This window comes from Juglans regia, chromosome 6, assembly GCF_001411555.2.
Source record: "Juglans regia cultivar Chandler chromosome 6, Walnut 2.0, whole genome shotgun sequence".
NCBI classification, from domain to species: domain Eukaryota; kingdom Viridiplantae; phylum Streptophyta; class Magnoliopsida; order Fagales; family Juglandaceae; genus Juglans; species Juglans regia.
Window position 1 is genome coordinate 2,767,519 of NC_049906.1, and position 22,375 is coordinate 2,789,893.

At 36.3% G+C, this 22,375-nt stretch overlaps 1 protein-coding gene across 1 annotated transcript; it reads left to right on the forward strand.

Moving 5' to 3' along the window:
• The first annotated feature begins 1,898 nt into the window (after positions 1-1,898).
• On the forward strand, positions 1,899-19,972 carry LOC118348755. The gene is made up of 4 exons (XM_035691087.1): positions 1,899-2,070; positions 17,202-17,378; positions 19,293-19,378; positions 19,880-19,972. Exons 1-4 carry the CDS (start codon positions 1,899-1,901, stop codon positions 19,970-19,972), a joined length of 528 nt encoding a protein of 175 aa, XP_035546980.1.
• Positions 19,973-22,375: the final 2,403 nt, after the last annotated feature.

Genomic DNA, 22,375 nt, shown 5'->3' on the forward strand with positions numbered 1-22,375 from the left:
CATTTGACGTATAGTTTCTTTGTAGAATTTAATGAAAGATCATGTTCTACCAAAAAATCCTTAATATTAAATTAATAATATTTTATTATTATATAAAGAATAAATAGATAATCTGATATGGATGTAAATCAATGTTTATATTTTATTGAAATTTAGATTTTTTTTTAATCTTGATTTTTTGTCTTTTTTTAACCTTGTATTTTTTTTTTAGACAAATAAGCTATCGACTTTTTCACATTTTTTTTTTATTTAAATCATTATGTCAGGTGCATTCCGAAACTAACAAGCCGTTCGTGTGTATACACACACATGTTACAGATCATGTCATTAACAATGAATAAAATACATGATCTGTAGCCATCATGTCATCAACAGAAGTACTTAATTAATTTTCAAGACAGAAACTTCTGTATCATAAGCTGGCATCCTTGGAAGTTTGGAACCTTATGGCTGTTTCATATTAATTTGGTTTCCGATCGACTTTGGTAGACAAATTCTTGCCTTAGAAGCAAGTTATAATATTATTTTATTTAGTTTTTCTTTTTTCTTTGGATGAGTGAAACTTGAACTTCCAAAGGATCCAAGATGGGAAATTCGAATTAACAACACCCATTTTTATGAAATCGATATCTCAATCAATATATAGATTCCATATCAATCAATATATAGATTCCATATCAGACATCGCATTCGCGAAGATGCAAACCTAAGAAATTAAAAAATGTTAGATTCCTCAAACCAAACATCTCACGAGAGTAAAAGCAAAACAAGATCATGACAATAGTAAAGGGTATCATAAACTTATCTGTCATTGGAATAGCTATATCTAAAGGTGAATAAATGCTACCTTTTAGTTATTATAGATGAAAAATCGACTGTATTTAATTAGGTAAAGTGATCTGAACTAAGTTTTAGCTACAGTATATCTAAAATTAAAGTCAAATTTGCTTGTAACTATAGACGGAGCAAATCTTTAGTTTATTATTTCTTTAGAACACTCTCTCTATCTTCTCATGATATTTTTTCACAAAGCTAGTACCGTAAATTATTTTCCTTCTAATTTTTTTCCACTTTCATATCCATACGTCTTTTCCTTGTTTCACCCTTGTGAAATCGTAGAAGGAGCGGAGAACATCACATATTCAGACTGCACCACCATGAACTCCACCGCACCATCCTCTCCTCTCTCGGTCTCTGATCCCGCGTGGTCTTTTCCTCTCCCAGTTCCACCAGGTGTTTTATCTTCCTCACACAAGTAGTTCTCTCCCCATCTACTTCTCTAAAGTTTGTGTGCTCTAACCCTCATATTTGTATTTTTTTTTTGGTTGTTCATGCAATGTGTGACGACAATAGGATGTCAAAAGTATTATGTCTGCAATTCTTTAGTGTTTCATGATTTGTCATCGACTGATTGTGGGTAGGCTTGCTTTTATTTTTAAGTTGATGATTTTGTCAATAATTTTGGTTGGTTTCTGAGAATTGTGGGAGAAAAATGGGAAAGCAAAGTTATGGGGCCTTTTCTTATCATGGTTTTGGAAATTAAAACCATTATTAACCTTGTTTTTCTTTAACCATAGAGGAAATCACAATCGAACCCTTAACCAGGACCAAAGTAAGCTAAAATCTTGAAACCTCTTGAAATCCTGAAACCAAACTAAGCTCAAATCCTGAAACCAATTGAAGCCTTAATGATGATTTGAAGCATACCCAGAACCAAACTAGGCTCAAATCATCTTCGTTGAAAAATCAACCAAACCCAGATCACATCTTTGGGTCAAACAAACCCAAAAATCAAGATTCTGATTTGGGTATTTAATCTTGATAAGGATTATCAAGAAAGAGGTTTGGGAGATAATTTCATATTTTTCAAACTGGATTTGTTTTGTTTCCTACAAGACATGAATTTTAGGAACTTAGAAGAGTTCTGGGCCTTCTATGTAAATCAGCAGTCAAAACCATCCATGAGGCGTTGGCATTTTGTGGGCACCCTTATTGGAATATTCTTCTTGCTTTGCTCAATGGTCTTTAGCCGGTGGCTCTTGTTCTCTATTCCATTCTTCGGGTATGGATGTCAAGACTCTGACAGCTAGAACCCTAGCAGGGGAAGAAGAAGGGAACTGTCACACGGCGCCAACAAAATGAGAAGACAAAACTGGGTTGTTGTTGAAGTGAACCCTAAGTTGCGTATATCTCCGTATCTTCACGCCTGAAGCGTAGTGTGAAGGCTTTGAGAGCCAAGGGCCTTGTAGTTTGAAGAATAAAGATAGCACCTGGGTCGTGGACCATGAGGCCGTAGGCCTTATTAGACATTTAGTTAGTTTTCAAGTGGCCTTGGGCCCAGTTATATTAAGGGCATTATAGTATTTTCATTTTATTAGTATATGAGTCTGTTGTGAGGAGTAGAGAGATTATTCTAGAAGATTTTACTGTTCACGCTGTTTGGAGGAGCTTCCCCTCGAAGAGAGCATTATCCCTGTCATTTTACAGATCTGATTCAATACAAAAAATACTATCCATTACACAAATATTCTTCTCAATCTTATATATTGTTACAAGTGGTATCAAGAGCCCCTTTCCTGCTTTTGAAATCATGGCTGAAGGCACAAGACTCAAAGATCTCAATGAAGGCTTTCAATCCTTCAAGCACTCGACAGAAATTCACATCCAACAGACCGATTCCCAGTTTACTACAATCAGCGTGGAGATGCAGGCAATGAGACGGCAAATGGAAGCTATGATGCAGCAATTTTCTACAATGGCATCAAATCTGCGTAAAGTTAACACAATATTATCAGCTGGACCAAGCAACACTGGAAATAATTCCATAAATCAACAGTTGGTAAATCACCCAGGAGATGTTCAACCTCGAGCTGTAAGGTTAGCTTTTCCTGTTTTCAATGGGGATGATCCTCATGGATGGCTCTATAAGGTGAATCAGTTTTTTACCTTCCACAATACACTTCCACAACATCGTTTACGGTTAGTGTCCTTTCATGTGAAGGGTAAGGCACTAGTTTGGTTTCAAGATTTAGATGAATCAGGTTTGTTGATTGGTTGGGAGGAGTTTGTGACAGCTTTATTGCTCAGATTTGGGCCTTCTAGTTATGATGATCCTATGGAACAATTAACTAGGCTAAAGCAAGTGGGTACGGTGGAGGAATATAAGGCTAATTTTGAAGCATTATCTAATCGGCTACGGCGATTATCAGAGTCTTATAAGCTAAGCTGCTTCCTCAGTGGCTTAAAGGATGAAATCAGATTAACTGTTAGGATGTTTAATCCAAATAGTTTAATGGAAGCTTATGGGCTGGCCAGAATTCAGGAGGAGAAAGTTTCTCTCCATAAGAAATTAACCCCACGACACCAACAGCCCCACTACAATGACCCACCATCTCTTAAACTGTTACCCAATCCATATCAGTCAAGACCGAGCCAAACACACACCAACCATCATCCTACTACCCCAAACAGTTACCAAGGTAATGTTGTAGTTCCAGTCCACAAAATCAGCCAAAGCCAAATGAAAATAAGGAGAGAAAAAGGTTTATGTTACCATTGTGAGGCCAAGTGGCACCCTGGCCATCGTTGCCAAACACCACGGCTTTATCTGATTGAAGAGGTGGAAGAAGACATCGAGGAACAAGCACAGGTTGTTGCACCAATAGAGGATCCACAGGAGTTGTTGGACAGCTTGAATCCTGAAAAATCACCAGAAATATCATTACATGCAATTATTGGATCCTTGAGTCCAAAAACAATGCGAGTAAAGGGAAAGTTGGGAAGTCAATGGGTTACCATTCTCATAGACTCCGGAAGCACCCACAATTTCCTTGACCCAGCAGTTTTGGACCGCATTACACTCCCTGTTTATGATGAAAAGGTGAGAGTTAAGGTTGCTAATGGTGACTTGTTAGACAGTGAAGGGAAAGTAAAGGCGGTGAAGGTGGCTATTCAAGGGCAAATGTTTCTGCTGGATATGTATGTATTACCATTGGCGGGATGTGACATGGTACTTGGTATACAATGGCTACAAGGATTGGGCTACATCTTATGGAATTTCCAAGAGCTTACTATGCAATTTACTCTCCAAAATCAAGCTGTACAGTTAAAAGGGCTCACTATGAATACATGGATCGAAGAAGGACCAATTCAAAAACACAATAAAATGGAAAACAAAGGGGTGTTGCTACACTTAATGGACCCACAAATCAGCCAGCCTAACATACCACCAAACATTCAGCAAATACTTCATCAATACCCAGAAATTTTTTCCACACCAAAAGGCTTACCCCCTACCCGTTCCCATGACCATACCATTACCCTCCAACCTGGAACTCAACCAGTTTCTGTGCGTCCCTATCGTTATCCATATTTTCAAAAAGACGAGATTGAAAAGATTGTCAAGGAGTTGCTGGACTCAGGGGTTATTCGCCCAAGCCAAAGCCCTTACTCCTCACCCGTTCTTTTGGTGAGAAAGGCTGATGGAACTTGGCGACTTTGTGTGGATTACAGGGCCTTAAACAAGGCCACAATGAAGGATAAATATCCTATTCTGGTGGTGGAAGAGCTGCTTGACGAATTACATGGAGCTACGGTGTTTTCCAAGCTTGACTTAAGGTCGGGCTATCATCAAATACGGGTCAAACCAGAAGATATTCCTAAGACGGCATTCCACACACATGAGGGACACTACGAGTTCCTAGTGATGCCGTTTGGCCTAACAAATGCCCCATCCACATTTCAGAGCTTAATGAACCAGGTTTTTAAACCTTACTTAAGAAAGTTCATTTTAGTTTTTTTTTATGATATTCTTATTTACAGCAAAGATGAGGCAGCTCACTTGGATCATTTAAAAGCTACTTTTGACACCCTAATGGGTAATCAACTTTATGCCAAGATGAGCAAGTGCAGTTTTTGTTGTGAAGAAGTGTCGTATTTGGGATACCTCATTTCTGGACAGGGGGTACGTGCCGACCCAGAAAAATTGAGGGCCATGTTGGATTGGTCCATTCCAAGGTCCGTTAAGGCCCTAAGAGGATTCCTTGGGTTGACGGGGTACTATCGTAAGTTCATTAAGGGATATGGAGCCATTGCTGCCCGTTTAACAGATTTGTTAAAAAAGGACAATTTCACATGGGGAAATGAAGCCCAATATGCCTTTGAAGCATTAAAGAAGGCTGTTACACAGCCACCAGTGCTAGCCTTGCCTAATTTTCAGTCCCCTTTTGTTATAAAGTGTGATGCCTCAGGAGAGGCCATTGGAGCAGTGTTAATGCAAGGAGGAAGGCCGATAACTTTTTTCAGCAAAGCCTTAAAAGGAAGGGTTTTAACAATGTCGACATACGAGAAAGAGTTGTTTGCACTAGTTTCAGCTGTGCAAAAATGGCGACCTTATCTGTTAGGGCAGACTTTTGTGGTCAAAACCGACCACCAAAGCCTAAAGTTTCTGCTGGATCAAAGAATAGGCACTAATATGCAGCAAAAATGGATTTCTAAGTTGATGGGGGACGACTTCCTAATCCAGTATAAGAAGGGTAAGGAGAACGTTGTGGCCGATGCCCTTTCCCGACAAGAAAGCTTTGAGGAAGTGACAGTGGCTATGTTATCACTACCAAGTTGGGATTAGGTCACAGAAATTCAGGGTTTATATGGGGCCGATCCAACGACACAGGAGCTGTTGCGGAAGTACCAAGGTGATGACTTGAACAGCCCCTATGCAGTTAGAAATGGAATCATTTTTTACAAAAGCAAGATGTATATTCCAGCGGACAACTCATTTATTAACAAGCTGTTGAGCTTGTTGCATAGCAGCCCCATGGGGGGGCACTTGGGCTTTGACAAGACCATTCACCGCGTACAAAGAGAGTTTTATTGGCCAGGCATGAAAAATGATGTGAAAAGTTTTTTAAAAGCTTGTGATGTGTGTCAGGTGGTAAAAGTGGATAATACTCTTCCAAGTGGGCTTTTACAGCCCTTACCTGTATCATCTCGACCATGGGCTGAAATTACCATGGACTTCGTGGAAGGCTTACCAACCTCAGAGAGGTTCAATACATTGTGGGTCATTGTTGACAAGTTTACAAAATACACCCATTTTGTGCCCTTGTCCCATCCCTATACAGCTAAGGGGGTGGCCCAACTTTTTATGAAGTACATTTTTAAGTTACATGGCATGCCTACTTCTATTGTATCAGATAGAGATCCCACGTTTACAAGCAAATTCTGGACTGAACTCTTTACCTTACAGGGCATTCAACTAGCCTTTAGTACTGCCTATCATCCTCAAACGGATGGGCAAACCGAGGCTGTTAATAAGTGGGTGGAGAATTATCTAAGAATCTATGTATTAGACAGACCTAAAGAGTGGGCACTATGGGTCGAACTTGCAGAATGGTGTTATAATTCCAGTCAACATGCATCTCTAAAGATCTCTCCTTTTGAAGCACTATATGGTTATGCACCCCCTAAGCTATGCAATTACATTAAAGGCACGACAAGAGTAGAAGAAGTGGAGCTGACCTTGCAAAACCCAGAGCAACTATGGCACCTGTTGAAGCAAAATTTAGTCAAGGCTCAGGAAAGGATGAAAAAATACGCTGACAAGAAAAGAAAGGAGAGACACTACCGTGAAGGGGACTGGGTCTTCTTGAGGCTGCAGCCCTATCGATAGTCATCACTCATCCAAAGAAAAAATCTCAAACTGTCACCACGTTTTTATGGGCCCTATCAAATAGAGAAAAAAATCGGTGAGGTTGCATATCGACTGAAATTACCCCCTTCATCACAGATCCATAACGTGTTTCATGTTTCTCAACTAAAGCCGAAAGTGGGTCAGCACATTAGCCCCATCACTACACTACCTCCAGTTGATAAAAATGGAAGCTTGAAGCCAGAACCGGAAGAAATATTAAACCGAAGGATGAGAAAAGTGAACAACAAACCTCTCGTGGAATTGTTGATCCGATGGCATGGAGGAACGACGGAAGATGCTTCGTGGGAGCCTTACCATGTCCTTTGTTCAAATTTTCCCCACCTTGTGGGCAAGGTTTTGTGAAGGGGAGGGGAGTTGTCACACGACGCCGACAAAATGAGAAGACAAAACTGGGTTGTTGTTGAAGTGAACCCTAAGTTACGTATATCTCCGTATCTTCACGTCTGAAGCGTAGTGTGAAGGCTTTGGGAGCTATGGGCCTTGTAGTTTGAAGAATAAAGATAGCACCTGGGTCGTGGACCATGAGGCCGTAGGCCTTATTAGACATTTAGTTAGTTTTCAAGTGGCCTTGGGCCTAGTTATATTAAGGGCATTATAGTATTTTCATTTTATTAGTATATGAGTCTGTTGTGAGGAGTAGAGAGATTATTCTAGAAGATTTTACTGTTCACGCTGTTTGGAGGAGCTTCCCCTCGAAGAGAGCATTATCCCTGTCATTTTACAGATCTGATTCAATACAAAAAATACTATCCATTACACAAATATTCTTCTCAATCTTATATATTATTACAGGAACTGAAGGTTAGAATGGATGGAAGTGTGTGGAAGTGTCTGAGTTCGTGAAGTGAAAATGAAATAAGTGTTGAAGTAGGAATGACGTCGTGTTGTGTGAAAAGTAGTGAAACGATAATAGAGACCATGCTTATAAGATCGAATGATTGGGATGATACATAGTACTTTAGGAAGTCATCGTGGGTCTGGGCTAATCATTGTAAGACACACCATTTGAGAATTAAAGACTCCGAATGGTGCATTTTGGGGGTTAGTGGGTTAGTATATACCAGTTAGACGCAACATTTGGTGATGAAAACCAAACAGTGTGTTCTAGTGAGTCTGTCGTTTTTATTAAGTCAGGTCTGGTCATCTTAACAAATAGTAAAGTTAGTTACATGTTAGAGGAGAAATGTAATATAAGGAAAATGATGTAAAATCAGTGGGCATCGAAAAGAATATTTCTATAGTGAGCTTTTGAAGGTTAAGGGATTTCCTCAAAGAACCCTATTGACAATACTATTGTTTGGCCATTAAGTCATTTCCAGAAACAGCTTGTATGCATTTCATCTCCTTCCTTCTGCGTGCATTATTCTTTCACAACTCCCATCCTAATTACATAAACAGACAGAAAAGAGTTCTTAACAATTGGTATCAGTATCCGCCGATCCTATGGAAGAGACCACAAGATCCAAAAACCAACAACAAGAGCCTCTACAACACCATGTTGCCCATCATCAACAAGATATCACTGATTTGAAAACAAATGTTCAAGAAATCAGAGACATGATGCGTACTTTCTTTAAAAAACATCACATCATTCCTCCTCTATAGCATGAAGTTCATCTGGAGCAAGAGAACCCAAATCAGAGAAGGGTGGGCTTGAGAGGGGTCAAACTTGATTTTCTCCATTTCCAAGGATCCAACCCAGCAGCATGGATTTTTAAAGCCAATCATTATTTTGATTTTGACCAAACGCCTATGCCTCACAGATTACTAATGGCCTCTTATCATATGGAGTGGGGAAGCCCTTGTGTGGTACCAAAAAGCTATGGAGGGGGGATTATGCCAAGATTGGGAGACCTTCACCATATCCTTGCTCCTTTGTTTTGGTCTGACAACATATATAGGACTGAGCAAAAATCTGAAAATTTAGCTTTGCTCCGACTTTGACAAGTCGGAGTCGGAGTTTTTTTCCCCTTGGAAGTCGGAGTCAGAGTTGTTGATGGACCGACTTCACTCCAATCTGACTTTGACTCCAACTTTGCCCTCTGACTTTGACTCCAATTTTTCCCTCTGACTCTGACTCCAATTTTGCCCTCTAACTCCGCCTCCAATTTTATACATATTTTATAAAAATATGTGTTTTTCTATATATTAATCATTTAAATTTTATATAACTTTATCTTATATAGTTAGTTAAATTCAATAATATACTAGCATGAACTAATTATTATAAAATAATATATTTATACTATAATATATATAAACTAAATTGACTAATAATAGTTTAGTATATGTAAATATCATACTATTACACTATTACTACCATGTAACACTAAATTACTAATGTATAAATATAATAACATATAATACTAATGTATAATAACATGTAATACTAATGGATACACACTAATCTATAAATTTATAATAATATATAATGCTAATGTATAATAACTAAAGTATTAATCATATAAATTTTATATAACAATATCTTTTATTAATTACATTTTTTGACCCAATAAATTATCAACATATTCTTTTTTATAAATACATTAGTCATACTAATATACATTAATATATTAATTACATTTTATAACCTAATACTAATATTATTTGTAATCCACTTTAAGTCTATATATAAATTACTATATAAATCACTATAGTATTAATTACTATATCACTATATGATACTATTAACTATAGTGATATAGTTATACTAATACTATTACTATATCACTATAACAAATACTAATATTTATACTAATACTAATAGTCTAATATAGACTATAATTATAACTTGTACTTATACTAAATCACTAGAACTTATCATAATATAGTTATACTAATCACTATAACTATATATAGTATTAATATCACTATAATATATAATTATATATACTAATAACTATATGTAGTAGTAACACTATAATAGTATAATATATAATACTAGTATATATTAATATATTATAAGAGTTATAGTATTAAATATGATATATGTATAATAGTATAGTTAACTTGATATGTTAGTATTAATATCACTATAACTATATAGGGTATTAATATCACTTTAATATAGTATTTAGTATTAGTATTACTATTAGTATTGGTATAGTATATAGTTATTTAGTGTCATAATATATATTAATTTTGATAAATACATTTATATACATTTGATCATATACACTCATGTAAAAAAGTGTATCTAACCATCATTTAATATATTATTAGTAGCATATATGTTACCACTATAGTATTAGTGATAATACTATATTATCACTAAGATATAGTAATACTATATTATATATAAAATAGGCCATAATGCTGTGGATTACTAATAGTATTAGTAATATTCATATATATTAATATATATCATAGATTCATAGTATACTATATATATATATATCATAGTATAATATACTATATATAGTTTATATTTATATATATCTTAGTATTCTATATATTGTATTACATAAGTATTTAAAAAAAAGGATTGTCGGTGAAATAAACGACGCCGTTTAATTTGTTTAGGTTTAAGTTATCCTGGCTCCCTCCCTCCCCCCTCCCCCCCATTTCATCTGATTCTTCATTTCTTCTCCGAAACCCCTTGGTCTCTCACAGGCATCACATAAGCGAATCATTTCATTTGTTCGGATTAGCGACCACAAAGGGTAATGATTATGAGGGAGTTGAAGGAGTGTATGCTTGATTGAGGCATTGACAAAATCTTCACAATTATGGTGGACAATGTTACCTCTAACGACTCCGCTATTGATTGTTGAGAACAAGGGAAATAGGAAGTGAGGATTGTGTTGTAGCTTAGGAGTTTATTCACATGAGGTATACATAACACATCTTAAACCCTGTTGTGAGCAAAGGTTTGAAAGATGTTGATGACTTGATCATAAGGGTCTAGAATTTTATTAGTATGTAAAGTCTTCTCCTCAAAGACTGCCACTTTCAAGTCTTGTGCTGATAGGTTAAAAGTTCAATGTTCTGTCTTGACGTGCCTACTAGATGGAACTCAACTTTTCTTATGTTGGACATGTATGAGAAGTTTCAAAAAGCCTTCCAACTTTTGCTTGATGAGGATCCCTACTCATGAGTTTATTTGTCTGAGAATGGACATAGGAAAAAGGGTCTAGGTGTTCCTGGGGTTGATAATTGGGAGACCATAGGAAACTTTTTGAAGTTTCTTCATGTATTTTATAATGTCACATTGCGTATTTCTGGTACACTATATGTCACATTAAATTTGTATTTCCAAGAGCTTATTAATATTCATAAAAACTTGAATTCTTTTTGTGACAAGAGTAATCGATGCTTGAGTTCAATGACTTTGAGAATGAAGACAAAGTATAATAAATATTGGGGTGATCTTGAAAAAATAAATCGGTTGTTGTTTATTGCTGTCATTTTTTATCCACAATACAAATTGGTTACTCAAGTATATTGGTTCAATAAAACATTAGGCGATGAGAGAGATGAAGAATTTGTTGCACTCCTGAAGAGGGATATGAAATATTTGTATGAACAATATGTAGAGTTTGGTGGGCACGTAACTGGATCCAAGTCAACTCGGAGTGGTGAATGTAGTGCATCAATGAGGAGTAGTAGTAGTACCTGTACAATTGATGATCCCTTGGACTTTTTGATAAACTACCATAAAGAGCGGAAATCAACATCATTGATAGATTGTAAGTCGGAGCCAGAACAATATTTTTGGAGGATGTTGAGATTCCTATGGAGAGTTTCGAAATTTTAATATGGTGGAAAGTCAACTCTACCAAATATCCAGTTTTGGCTTGAATAGTAAGAGATATCTTGGCCATTCCGATCACCACCGTTGCATTTAAATCAGCATTTAATATAGGAGGTCGTGTTCTAGATTCATTTAGGAGTTCTTTAGCTCCAAGAACTAAAGAATTGTAGAGGCTCTTATGTGTGCACAAAATTGGTTGTTCTATATGCTTGAGTTAAAATTATTCGGATACCATTGATGATGCGGAGAGATATAAAGTTAGACTCAAGTAATTTATTTAGAGATTTTTTTAAGTTGTTATATATGTTAATTTTGACATTTTGTGATAGTAACCTCCTATACTTTAACATCTTAATGTAAAATTAACCACTTGTATGGCCAGCTTACTTCGTAAAGATGATTAACAATTTGATAGATTGAGATTTGAGTTACTATCCAACAATCTTTTAATTTCTTTTATATATGAATCTATCTTTAATTTATATTATTAGTGTTATTATTTTAGGGAGTCTGTAATTTTAGGAAGTTTCGGTTATTACTTATCATTTCCTATTATTTTTCAAGGCGTTATTGAAACTTTGTGTGTTATATAGATCTGTTATCTATTTTGTTTTATCCATTTATATTTGGGATTGATTGAGGTGGAGGTCAAAGCCATATCTTTGTTCTTTTGGATTGCTTTGATAGTAAGTTATTCATTTTTTTACCATTAATTTGGTTTTTCTTTTTTTAAAGTTCTATACGTGACTTTGAGCTGGAAATGGAAGTTTCTTTGTATAATCTTTGACATGCTTAGTTTATCATGATGTTGACATGAACGTTGAAAACAACCTGTGTAATTGGCCGGATTATTTTTATTGTTGAGTGTGTAGACTCATAGTGCCTAGTGAGTATTATGTTCAAATTATTTTTATATAGTGATGCAACAATATAAATTATTTTTGACTTTGTGATTAAAATTAAAGTTGGGGTTGTTTTCCTTACTAATGTTTTCATTTTTTTTTTCATGCACAATTTAGAAGTTTGAACATTTGGAAATTTGTAACATTTACTTTATTGTTGTTGGGAACATTTGTTGGGCATTTAAAGTTTGTAATTTAATTTATTTTGGTGCTTTGGAAGTTTGTAATTTGTTGTTGTTGCTTTGTAGGGAACATTTAATTTGGTTTGCACTTAGAAAACGTTGGATTTCTTTTTATTTTTATTTTTATTTTTTAATTTTTGACAGCATGTTACTATATTACTTGTTTTTAGTTAGTTGTATTTTTTGTTATAATCAAAAGTGGATTATTTAGTTTAGATTGTAATTTTTTAAAAATTTGAAATTTGGAAGCACACAAAGTTTTTTTTTTTTTTAAATTTTAAAGTGGGCCAAATATGAAATTAAAAAAGATTTTTTTTTTAATTTTTTAAAGTGGGCCAAATATGAAACTAAAAAATGCAAAAAAAAAAAGGCCAAAAATCTGACTTAACTCCAACAAGTTGAAGTCGAAATCGAAGTCGGAGTCGGAGTCGGAGCAAAGGTAGTGCATCTCGAAGTCGGAGTCAAAGGTTAGATTCAACCTCCAACAAAGTCGGAGTCGGAGGTTGGCCATTCTGACTCTGATTCGGTCGGTGCTCAGTCCTAAGCATATGATGATCCAATGGAGGCATTGACTAGGCTAAAACAGTTTAGCACTGTGGCTGGATATATGGCCTAGTTTGAGGTACTGTCCAATCGACTGAGGGGCCTCTTGGATGCTCTCAAATTGAGCTACTTCCTCAGTAACTTGAAGGATAAGGTTCGCATTCTAGTCCACATGTTGAATCTTGTAAATTTAAATGCAGCATATGAGTTAGCAAAAATACAAGAAGAATATCTCAGTAGACCAGAAAATTTAGCAAACCTATGTGGGAGAAGAGCAACACAGTAATGATGGGAAATTCTTCCCAAGGTTCTTATTCTAGTGACAGTTACAACAAATGGAGGAAACCTATGGGTGCTATTAAGCCAATGACCTCCATGCAAATGGATGAGAAGCGACGAAAGAGACTGTGTTACCACTACGACGAGAAATGGAATCCAACCCACACTTGTAAAACCCCAAAAATCTATTTTTGCAAGTGGATGAAGAATAGTAGAAGAAGAAGAAGAGCAGTGTAAAAAACAAGAAGAAAACAAACAGATGGAGATACTGCCTAGCAACAAGGAGGAACTTGAGATTTCCTTGGCTGCTATAGCTGGAACCCCTATAGTTAGAACTATGCGGTTAGTGAGGAGTACAAGGGGGAGCAAGTGGTTATACTAGTGGACTCGGGTAGTTCACACAATTTTATCAATTTAGCCTTGATCTCAAGGTTGCAGTTGGCAATGGATTATTCAGTCAATTTAAACGTGAGAGTAGCTAATGGTCAAAGCCTAAGCAGTGAGGGAATGTGCAGAACAATACAGTTGAAGGTACAAGGTAATGTGCTCCAACCTCCTTTTCATTTATTAGACCTAGCTAGGTGTGATATTGTACTAGGAGTCCAATGGTTAGAGACCTTGGGCCCTATAATAGAATTAAAGGAGTTGAAATTAAATTCGTCAGTTGTAGAGGATAGTGACAAAATGCTTAAAGCAACTATGGCTAAGAGGAAGAGAATTCTCTTACAGATTGTGTGTGACGGGGGAAAGGAACAGAGTTATGAAAACATGGATGGACAAGCTTTTGAATTGTTGCAGGAGTTTAAAAATGTATTCAGCGAGCCGCAAGGGTTACCCTACCCCTAACCATGACCACCAAATAGTCCTCAAGGAGGGCACTCAACCCATAACCAATAGACCCTACCGATACCCCTATTACCAAAAAATATAAATTGAGAAGATAGTGGCTGAATTATTAAAGTTAGGAGTGGTTAGACCCAGTTCTAGTCCATTTTCATCACTTGTTTTGCTGGTTCACAAAGCCGATGGTAGTTGAAAGCTTTGTGTGGATTATAGAGTACTCAATAAGGAAACTTTGAAGGCTAAGTTCTCTATTCAAGTCATAGATGAATTGCTAGATGAGCTCTTTGGCTCGGCGATCTTCTCTAAACTCGATTTACGATCGAGCTATCACCAAGTCAGGGTAGTACCTAGTAAAATTCCTAAAATTGCTTTTTGTACTCATGAGGGGCATTACGAGTTTTTTGTGATATTTTTTGGCATCACCAATGCTCTATCCACCTTCCAAGGGTTGATGAATGATGTTTTCAAACATTTTCTGAGAAAATTCGTGCTCATATTTTTTGACGATATATTGGTGTATAGCAAGTCTCGAGAGGAGCACATGATTCACCTAAGAGTCTTAACCATGCTAAAACAACATTGTTTGTATGCAAAGAAATCTAAGTGTAGGTTTGCAATGAATAAAGTTGATTATTTGGGTCATATAATTAATGCTAAGGGAGTGATGATTGATTCATCTTAAATTGCCACAATGTTAGAGTGGCCGGAGCCTAAGAATGTGAAAGCCTTATGAGGATTCCTAGGGCTCACGGGGTACTATCGAAAATTCATCCAAAATTATGGCTTATTGCTTCCTCTTTTACCTCTTTACTCAAGAAAAATTCTTTGCATCGAAGGGAAGATGAATTATAAGAGGCTTCATGCTCGATTATGATTTCCTTTCCAACTTCCCTTTGGATAGAGGAATTAAAAAAGAGTTACCAAGGCTCTTCAGAGTTGGCTGAATTGTGTAAATAGCTACACACCAATTAGGGAATTCCGAAGGGATTTTCCTTACAACAAGGCTTTATTATTAAAAAGGGAAGACTGGTATTAGCTCCTGACTCGGATTTTAGAAAGAAAGTACTTCAATACATTAACAACAATCTCCAAGCTAGCCACTAAGGGTATTAAAAGACTTATCAAAAGGTTAAGCGTAATTTTTATTGGAAGGAAATGAAGAGGGATATTAAACAGCTATTTAAAGAGTGTGAGACTTGCCAGGTTGTGAATTATGAGACTACACATCAAACTGGATTGCTGCAACTTTCCCATTTCCAAATCAGCCCTGGACTGATATATCCCTTGATTTCATTCATGGGTTGCCTAACTCTAAGGGATTAGTGTCATTTTTGTGGTTGTTGATCGTTTCTATAAGTATGACCATTTTATAGCCTTAGCCCATCCCTACACTGCTCAGATAGTATCAGAGGAGTTTATGAAGAATGTTTTCAAGTTACACGGGTTCCCTAGGTTTGTGATGTTAGATAGGGACCCCATTTTCTTAAGTTCTTTTTGGCAAACTCTATTTCACTCCCAAGGGTCTTCCCTATACTTCAGCTCGGCCTATCACCCCCAAACAAATGGTCAAATTGAAGCTCTCAACAAGTGTTTGGAATGCTATTTGAGGTGCTATGCAGGGATGAAATCTAAGACATGGTCACTTTGGCTTCCTATAGCCAAATGGTAGTATAACACCACCAATCACACTTCAACAAAAATGATTCATTTTGAAGCCGTGTATGGGCACCCTTCCCTACTATACTATCCTATGTCCCAAGGACCAGCAATACTACAACGACAGATTAGGTGTTAAGGAACAGAGACCTAGTTGTTTAGTTATTGAAAAACAATCTCAGTGAGGCACAAAATCGTATGAAGCAGTATGCACATAGAAAAAGAACATAGAGGGTATTTGAAGCAGGCGACTGGTTTATTTAAAACTACAACCCTGTAGACAGAAAACCATAGCACTGAGACACAATCTTAAATTAGCCCCCAAATACTATGGACCTTTCCAAATAGAGATAAGAATGGGTTCAGTAGCTTACCGAGTCCTCCAGGATCCATCCGACGTTCCACGTATCATGCTTGAAGAAGAAGCTTGGTTCTCAAATCTAAGTTTTTCCCTCTCTTCTGCGCATAGATCAAATGGGTGAGTTGAAGCCAGAACCAGAGCAGATCCTTGACAAACACGTGAGAAAGCAAGGAGATAGGGCTATCACCAAGGTACTCATGAAATGTGTTAGGGTGCCTATTGAGGAAAGTAGTTGGGAATTGCTGCGGCGACTTCAAGACCTTTACCCACACCTTGTGGGCAATGTACTTTGATGGGGGGAGATTTTGTCAAGACTCCGATGGCTAGAACACTAGCAGGAGAAGAAGAAGGGAACTGAAGGTTATAAGGGATGGAAGTGTGTGGAAGTGTTTGAGTTCGTGAAGTGAAAGTGGAATTAGTGTTGAAGTGGGAACAACGTCGTGTTGTAAGTGTTGTGTGTGAAGTAGTTAAACGGTGCGTAGAGACCAGGCTTATAAGATGGGATGATGCGCAGTGCTTTGGGAAATCACTGTGGGTCTGGGCTAATAATAGTAAGATGCACCGTTTGGTAATTAAAGACTCCAAATGGTGCATTTTGGGAGGTTAGTGGGTTAGTATATATCAGTTAGACGTAACGTTTGGTGAGGAAATCCAAACGATGTGTATTAGTGAGTTTGTCATTCTTATTGAGTCAAGTTTAGTCATCTTAGCAAATAGTAAAGTTAGTTAGATGTCAGAAGGGAAATGTAATATATGGAAAATGATGTAAAATCAGTGGGCATCGAAAATCATATTTCTATAGTGAACTTTTGGAGGTTAAGGGATTCCCTCGAAGAACCCTATTGACAATACTATCTTTTGGCCATTGAGCCATTTCCACAAATAGCATGTGTGCATTTCATCTCCTTCCTTCTGCGTCCATTATTCCTTCACAGCTCCCATCCTAATTACATAAACAAACATAAGTGAGTTCTTAACAATGGATTGGTATGGTATAGTCATTTCTTCATCGAAGGGAATATCCCGACAACATTTGGGCATCCAATTTGGTCCCTAGTGTATGATTTGAAGATGTTTGGATTGATGCTTACTGGGAAAATGGATAAGGAGATCAAGAGGCTTGGAAAGAGTTACGGCCATTTTTATTGTAAGTTATTCAAATATTATTAAAAGGCATGCTATTATTCGAAAGCAAAATTAGTTCCTCTTCCTGGAACTCTAGTTGTTGTTGGTTTTGCTTTTAGTCTTTTTTCCTCATATATGTAATTGTTTATTTAAGTACATATCGTATTATTGGATACAACATTGCATTGATAATTTATATTAATAGGGCTGGCTTGTTTGGTTGCTGCGCAAGTCTGTGGTAATATCGATCCGAATAATGGATATGTTTCGTATAAATTTAGTCTAATTATAAATGCATTCATTGCTATTCAGAAGATGAAATATTGATAAACACCGAGGGCCATCTTATGTTCTCCTTTTCTCTAAAATTTGTTTGGAAAGCTAACTCTAGAATTATGATATAACCAAACCCTAGATAATAAATATTGAACTAGTACAAAAGATGAATATTCAAATTATTTCTTAGATGACCATTGAAAATATGATTTTTTTAATCCATAATTTAATTAGAATATGATTATTAATTAACATATAATTGATAAAATTAAATAAATTAAATTTTTGTAATAATTAAATTAATATTATTTTATTAGTATATAAAGAATAAATGGATAATCTAATGTGAGAATTTGATATGAATGGAACAGACAAAGACAAATTCATATCATATTAGCTAAAACTTAGATTTAGCTTTGGCTATTCCAATGAGAGTGCTCTCATTAATTTGAAGTTTCTAAATTGATGCATGACAAAAGCAGGTAATTACTTGATGATCAAGTTAAACTGTAGCCACTAATCAACGCAGGTGTAATTTGTGCATGAATTGTCTAGAGTTTGATCAGTTGACAAGGTGAAAAGGATTGAAATCGAATATAATTATAACCATATATGGCTAGATACTCCATCCAATATTGTTTAAAGGGCTTGGAACATTTTTATAAACAAGCCTTTGAATCAGTATGTCTTCTCCTCAAATCCTGTAAATAAAAAGAAGGATAAGATCAGATTTTAATTATATTGATTATATACTCGATGGAGATGACTATTAAGTTGCTAAAGTTTGCAGTATGTCATGTCATGCATATATATGGAAACAGAAAAGATCACAGTTTGATCGATGACATGCAATAAGTAGTCGATAGCCTTTAGAAGGCATGCATAAGATCAGGACTACAAATTAGAGTTGCTTTAAGTTTATTTCCAATCAATGCGCATGCATCGACGTCAAGCAGTAGTATTGCATGTATTAAGCAAAGTAGATCTAGCCTTTGTATGCCATAAGCCAGCACATGTATACACATACTAGCAGATCAAGTGCATGCCTTGGAAGAAGTACAAGAAATTGATGAATGATGAGTATTTCATTTAATCTTCATATGTGCATGGTGCCAACAAAAAGAACACTTTTTGTTGGGATCATTGATAGAATGATCAGATGATTAGAGAAAAGAAGAAATTCTCAATCTGAATCAGTGAATTAAGCTTCCTTTTCAAATAGTGTAATAATCGATTCACCAATCCGATAAAAACAACTTAAACCACTACCTAATTACTAAGAAGGGTCTACTGGGCATGGGGTCCACTTTTTAGAAAATTAATTGAACAATTAAAAAAAGAATGGCCATTATAATTACTAGGGAGAGATGGAGGTTGACAGATGTAGAGAGATGTAGAGAATCGCTGAGAGGGACGTTGGCACATAATCTGTTCTTCTTCGGCAGAGAAAAAATAAAACCAGGTAAAAAAATCATCTGGAAAAACTAGCTCAATTTTTAGAGCTGCAACCCAAAAGCCTTCAAGGGAGAGAAATATGGAGCAGACCTTCAAACCCGATGGTGTCTAGAAGGGCCTAGTACCTACGCTTTGTTTTTTTTTTTGTTTCCTCAAGTCTAGTGATTTTGTTTGTTTATTGGGTTTCTGGTTTCATTTGTTATAGATATGTTGTTGTTAGAGGATTTTTTGGGGGCTTTCTGTGTTGGAGGATTTGTTATAGATCTCATCGTTGTTGAAGGATTTGTTGGGGTACTTGTTGTCTTTGATACATTTTTTCTTGTCTATAGATCTCATGTTTGGTCGATGAGAGTTTTAAAAAATAACAGAACTTATTGGCTGAATGATCTAGAAATGTATAAGCTTAATCTATCATGCAACTTGCTTTTCTTGGTTGGGTTGAAAATTTTCATCTGTAGAAAATGTGTACAAACAAGGTCCTCTATCGATGAAGAAGAAAGAGAAGTATTTTTTTATTTTTTTTTAAGCCGAGGTTGGGTCATACGGGTTCGACCCGATATTGTTTTGATGGGTTGGTTTGGATCTGGTTGGCACCTTAAATAGTGATGTTCAGGTCGGGTTGGGCACAAACCCGGTATTTTCAGCTCGGGTTGCAGGCCTAATTCCAAGGCATTAATTTTTAAAATACTCCAACGATTAGAATCAACAGAATCATATATATATATATATATATATATGTATGTGTGTGTGTGTATATTCCATGTCCTAACAATATACATGTTTTGGTGACAGAATGGAGATAGAGCACCCATATATGTTAGACTTTCCTCTCATGTCTCAACATGCAAGACCGATTCTTTAGTTCCCAAGGATCATCCACAATAGAAGGAGGATAATGATCATCCATAACAGAAGGATATACGACACCATTCAAATTCAAATGTTATACACAGCTACCACGTTACTAGTTTAAATTGTAAAGATATTTTGAATTGTAGATTTTGGATAATATTGATGTAACTGAAAACTCTATTTATACTGCAATATATTGCTCTGTTTTGGCATTGAGCACCAAAAAATTTCTCTAGTTTTACCATATTTTACAATATATACTGAACATGAGTACTACTACATGCTAGCTTCAAGTTATGATCAAGACCTAGATCTGTTTATGTCGATACCATTGATCAATGGGTTTCTTTTTTATTTTGAAAGACTTCATATATATAACTCCATCTTCGCTGTTTGCAGTGTTCAAAAAAAAAAAAAAAGAATCCTTCAATTGAGAATAAAATGAAAAGAAATATAGAAAAAGAAGGAACTTCAAATTAACATGCTTGCATGCATCTTATGTTTGTTTTTTCTATATTTCTTTAGAGAAAATCTTCAGACCGATGACTCCTATCTAGGGGTGTAACCGGTCCGGTTTTGGATAAAATCTAAGACCGAACCGGTATGTACCGGTTTTGTATTTTTCAAAACCGATTACGCACCGGTTACTCTCCTAAACCGGTACTTCCGGTTTTACAGGTTTCCAGTCCGGTCCGATTTTACGATTTTTTTTAAAATATAAATTTCACAATTTGTCATTAAAAATTTGTTTATAAAAAAAAAATTGATTTAAAAAAAACTGTTTTATACTTTTATTAATATATTAGACTATATAATAGTATTAATATTAGACTATTTGTATAGTTATAAGTTATATATTAGTATTAGTTATAAACTTTTAGTGATTTAATATTAACATTTTATGTAATAATTTATAAATTATAATAAGAAATTATTTCATATATGAATATATATGTTATATATAAAATTTCACATAAAAATTTATAATTATACATTATATATAAAACTTATATATATTAATATTTAATATATATAAAATATTTTGTATAAAACTTATATATAAAAATATTATTTTTTATTTTTTTTAATCAACCGGTCCGGTCCGGTCTAAAAAATTCCGGAACCGGACCAGAACCGGCCGGTTTTTACGTTTTAAAAACCGGTTCCGGATCGGACCGGTTCAAAACCGGTAAAACCGGTCCAGTTCGGTTCGGTCCGGTCCGGTCCGGTTTTCCGGTTTGAATTTACACCCTTACTCCTATCAATCCCAAATATCGAAGACTAATACGAAAAAGACACGTAGCCGAGCGCACATCTACTCCCCCTCCCCCTCCCCCTCTGCTCTCTCACTAGATCCGACTCCTATCTCTCATGAAATCGTAGTCTTTGCCCTCGTTCTCTCGATCTCTCTTTGCCCTCTCTGCTCTTGATCTCTCTCGCCCTCTCTGCTCTCAATCTCTCTCAGCTCTCGATCTCTCTCACCCTTTCTACTCTCGATGCCTTATTTGGATTCACCACGCCTCTGCCTCTCATCGAAAAGTTCAGGCTGTCTCTCTTGATCCGAAAACTCATCTCTATCTCTCTCGAATTCCAAAATTTACCTGAGGAATATGCCGATTGAGAGAAGGAAGGAGAGAGAGAGGCATCAAAGTAGAGAGAGAACCCAAACTTGAAATTGCAGAGAGAGAGAGAGAGAATAGAAGTAACGAGAGAGAACCCAAATTTGAAATGAGAGAGAGAGAGAGAGAGAGAGAGTTGAAGTAGAGAGAAAACAGCTCAAATTTCCGATATAAAATTGCAGAGAGAGAGAGAGAGGACGGTCAAAGTAGAGAGAGAGAGGCCTCTGAATTGGGAAGAACAAAGGAGAAAGAGAGCTGCTTACCGTATGCGTCCCAACCGTAATATGTTTTCAAAGGCTTACGTGTCATAATTGTATTGATCTCCGATAAACTCAACTTATAGGTGATTCTGCCCGAAGTGTTTCCCATTTCTTTAAGGGAGAAGATAAACCGATCTAGAAAATTGTAGAATTTTCGTTTTGACCAGCTCATCCTGCCAAACATTTCCAAGGAAAATGAAGGCCTTCCCATGCTACAGTCTACGTACTTTTCTTAGTTTCCGTCATTCAATAAGATTTTTAGATTTCTAGGCACAGGATGGATTAATGGTACACGTGGGCGGGAAGCAACTACGTTAATTGGACCAGACCGACAACTTGGACGGACGGACAATGTATCATATTTTCTCTCTCTTTGATCTCTGTGTTGTTCTTCCGGCTCCGTCGACCCAGTCAACCCCCAGCCCCCAGCCCCCAACTCCAAGCCCTAAGATTCCGGTCCAATGTCCGGTTCATTGACTTTTATATAATCCAGCGCCAAACCCCCAACTCTATGGCGATTCACACACAAACGTCAAACTGGGCCCCGGTCGGCGCCC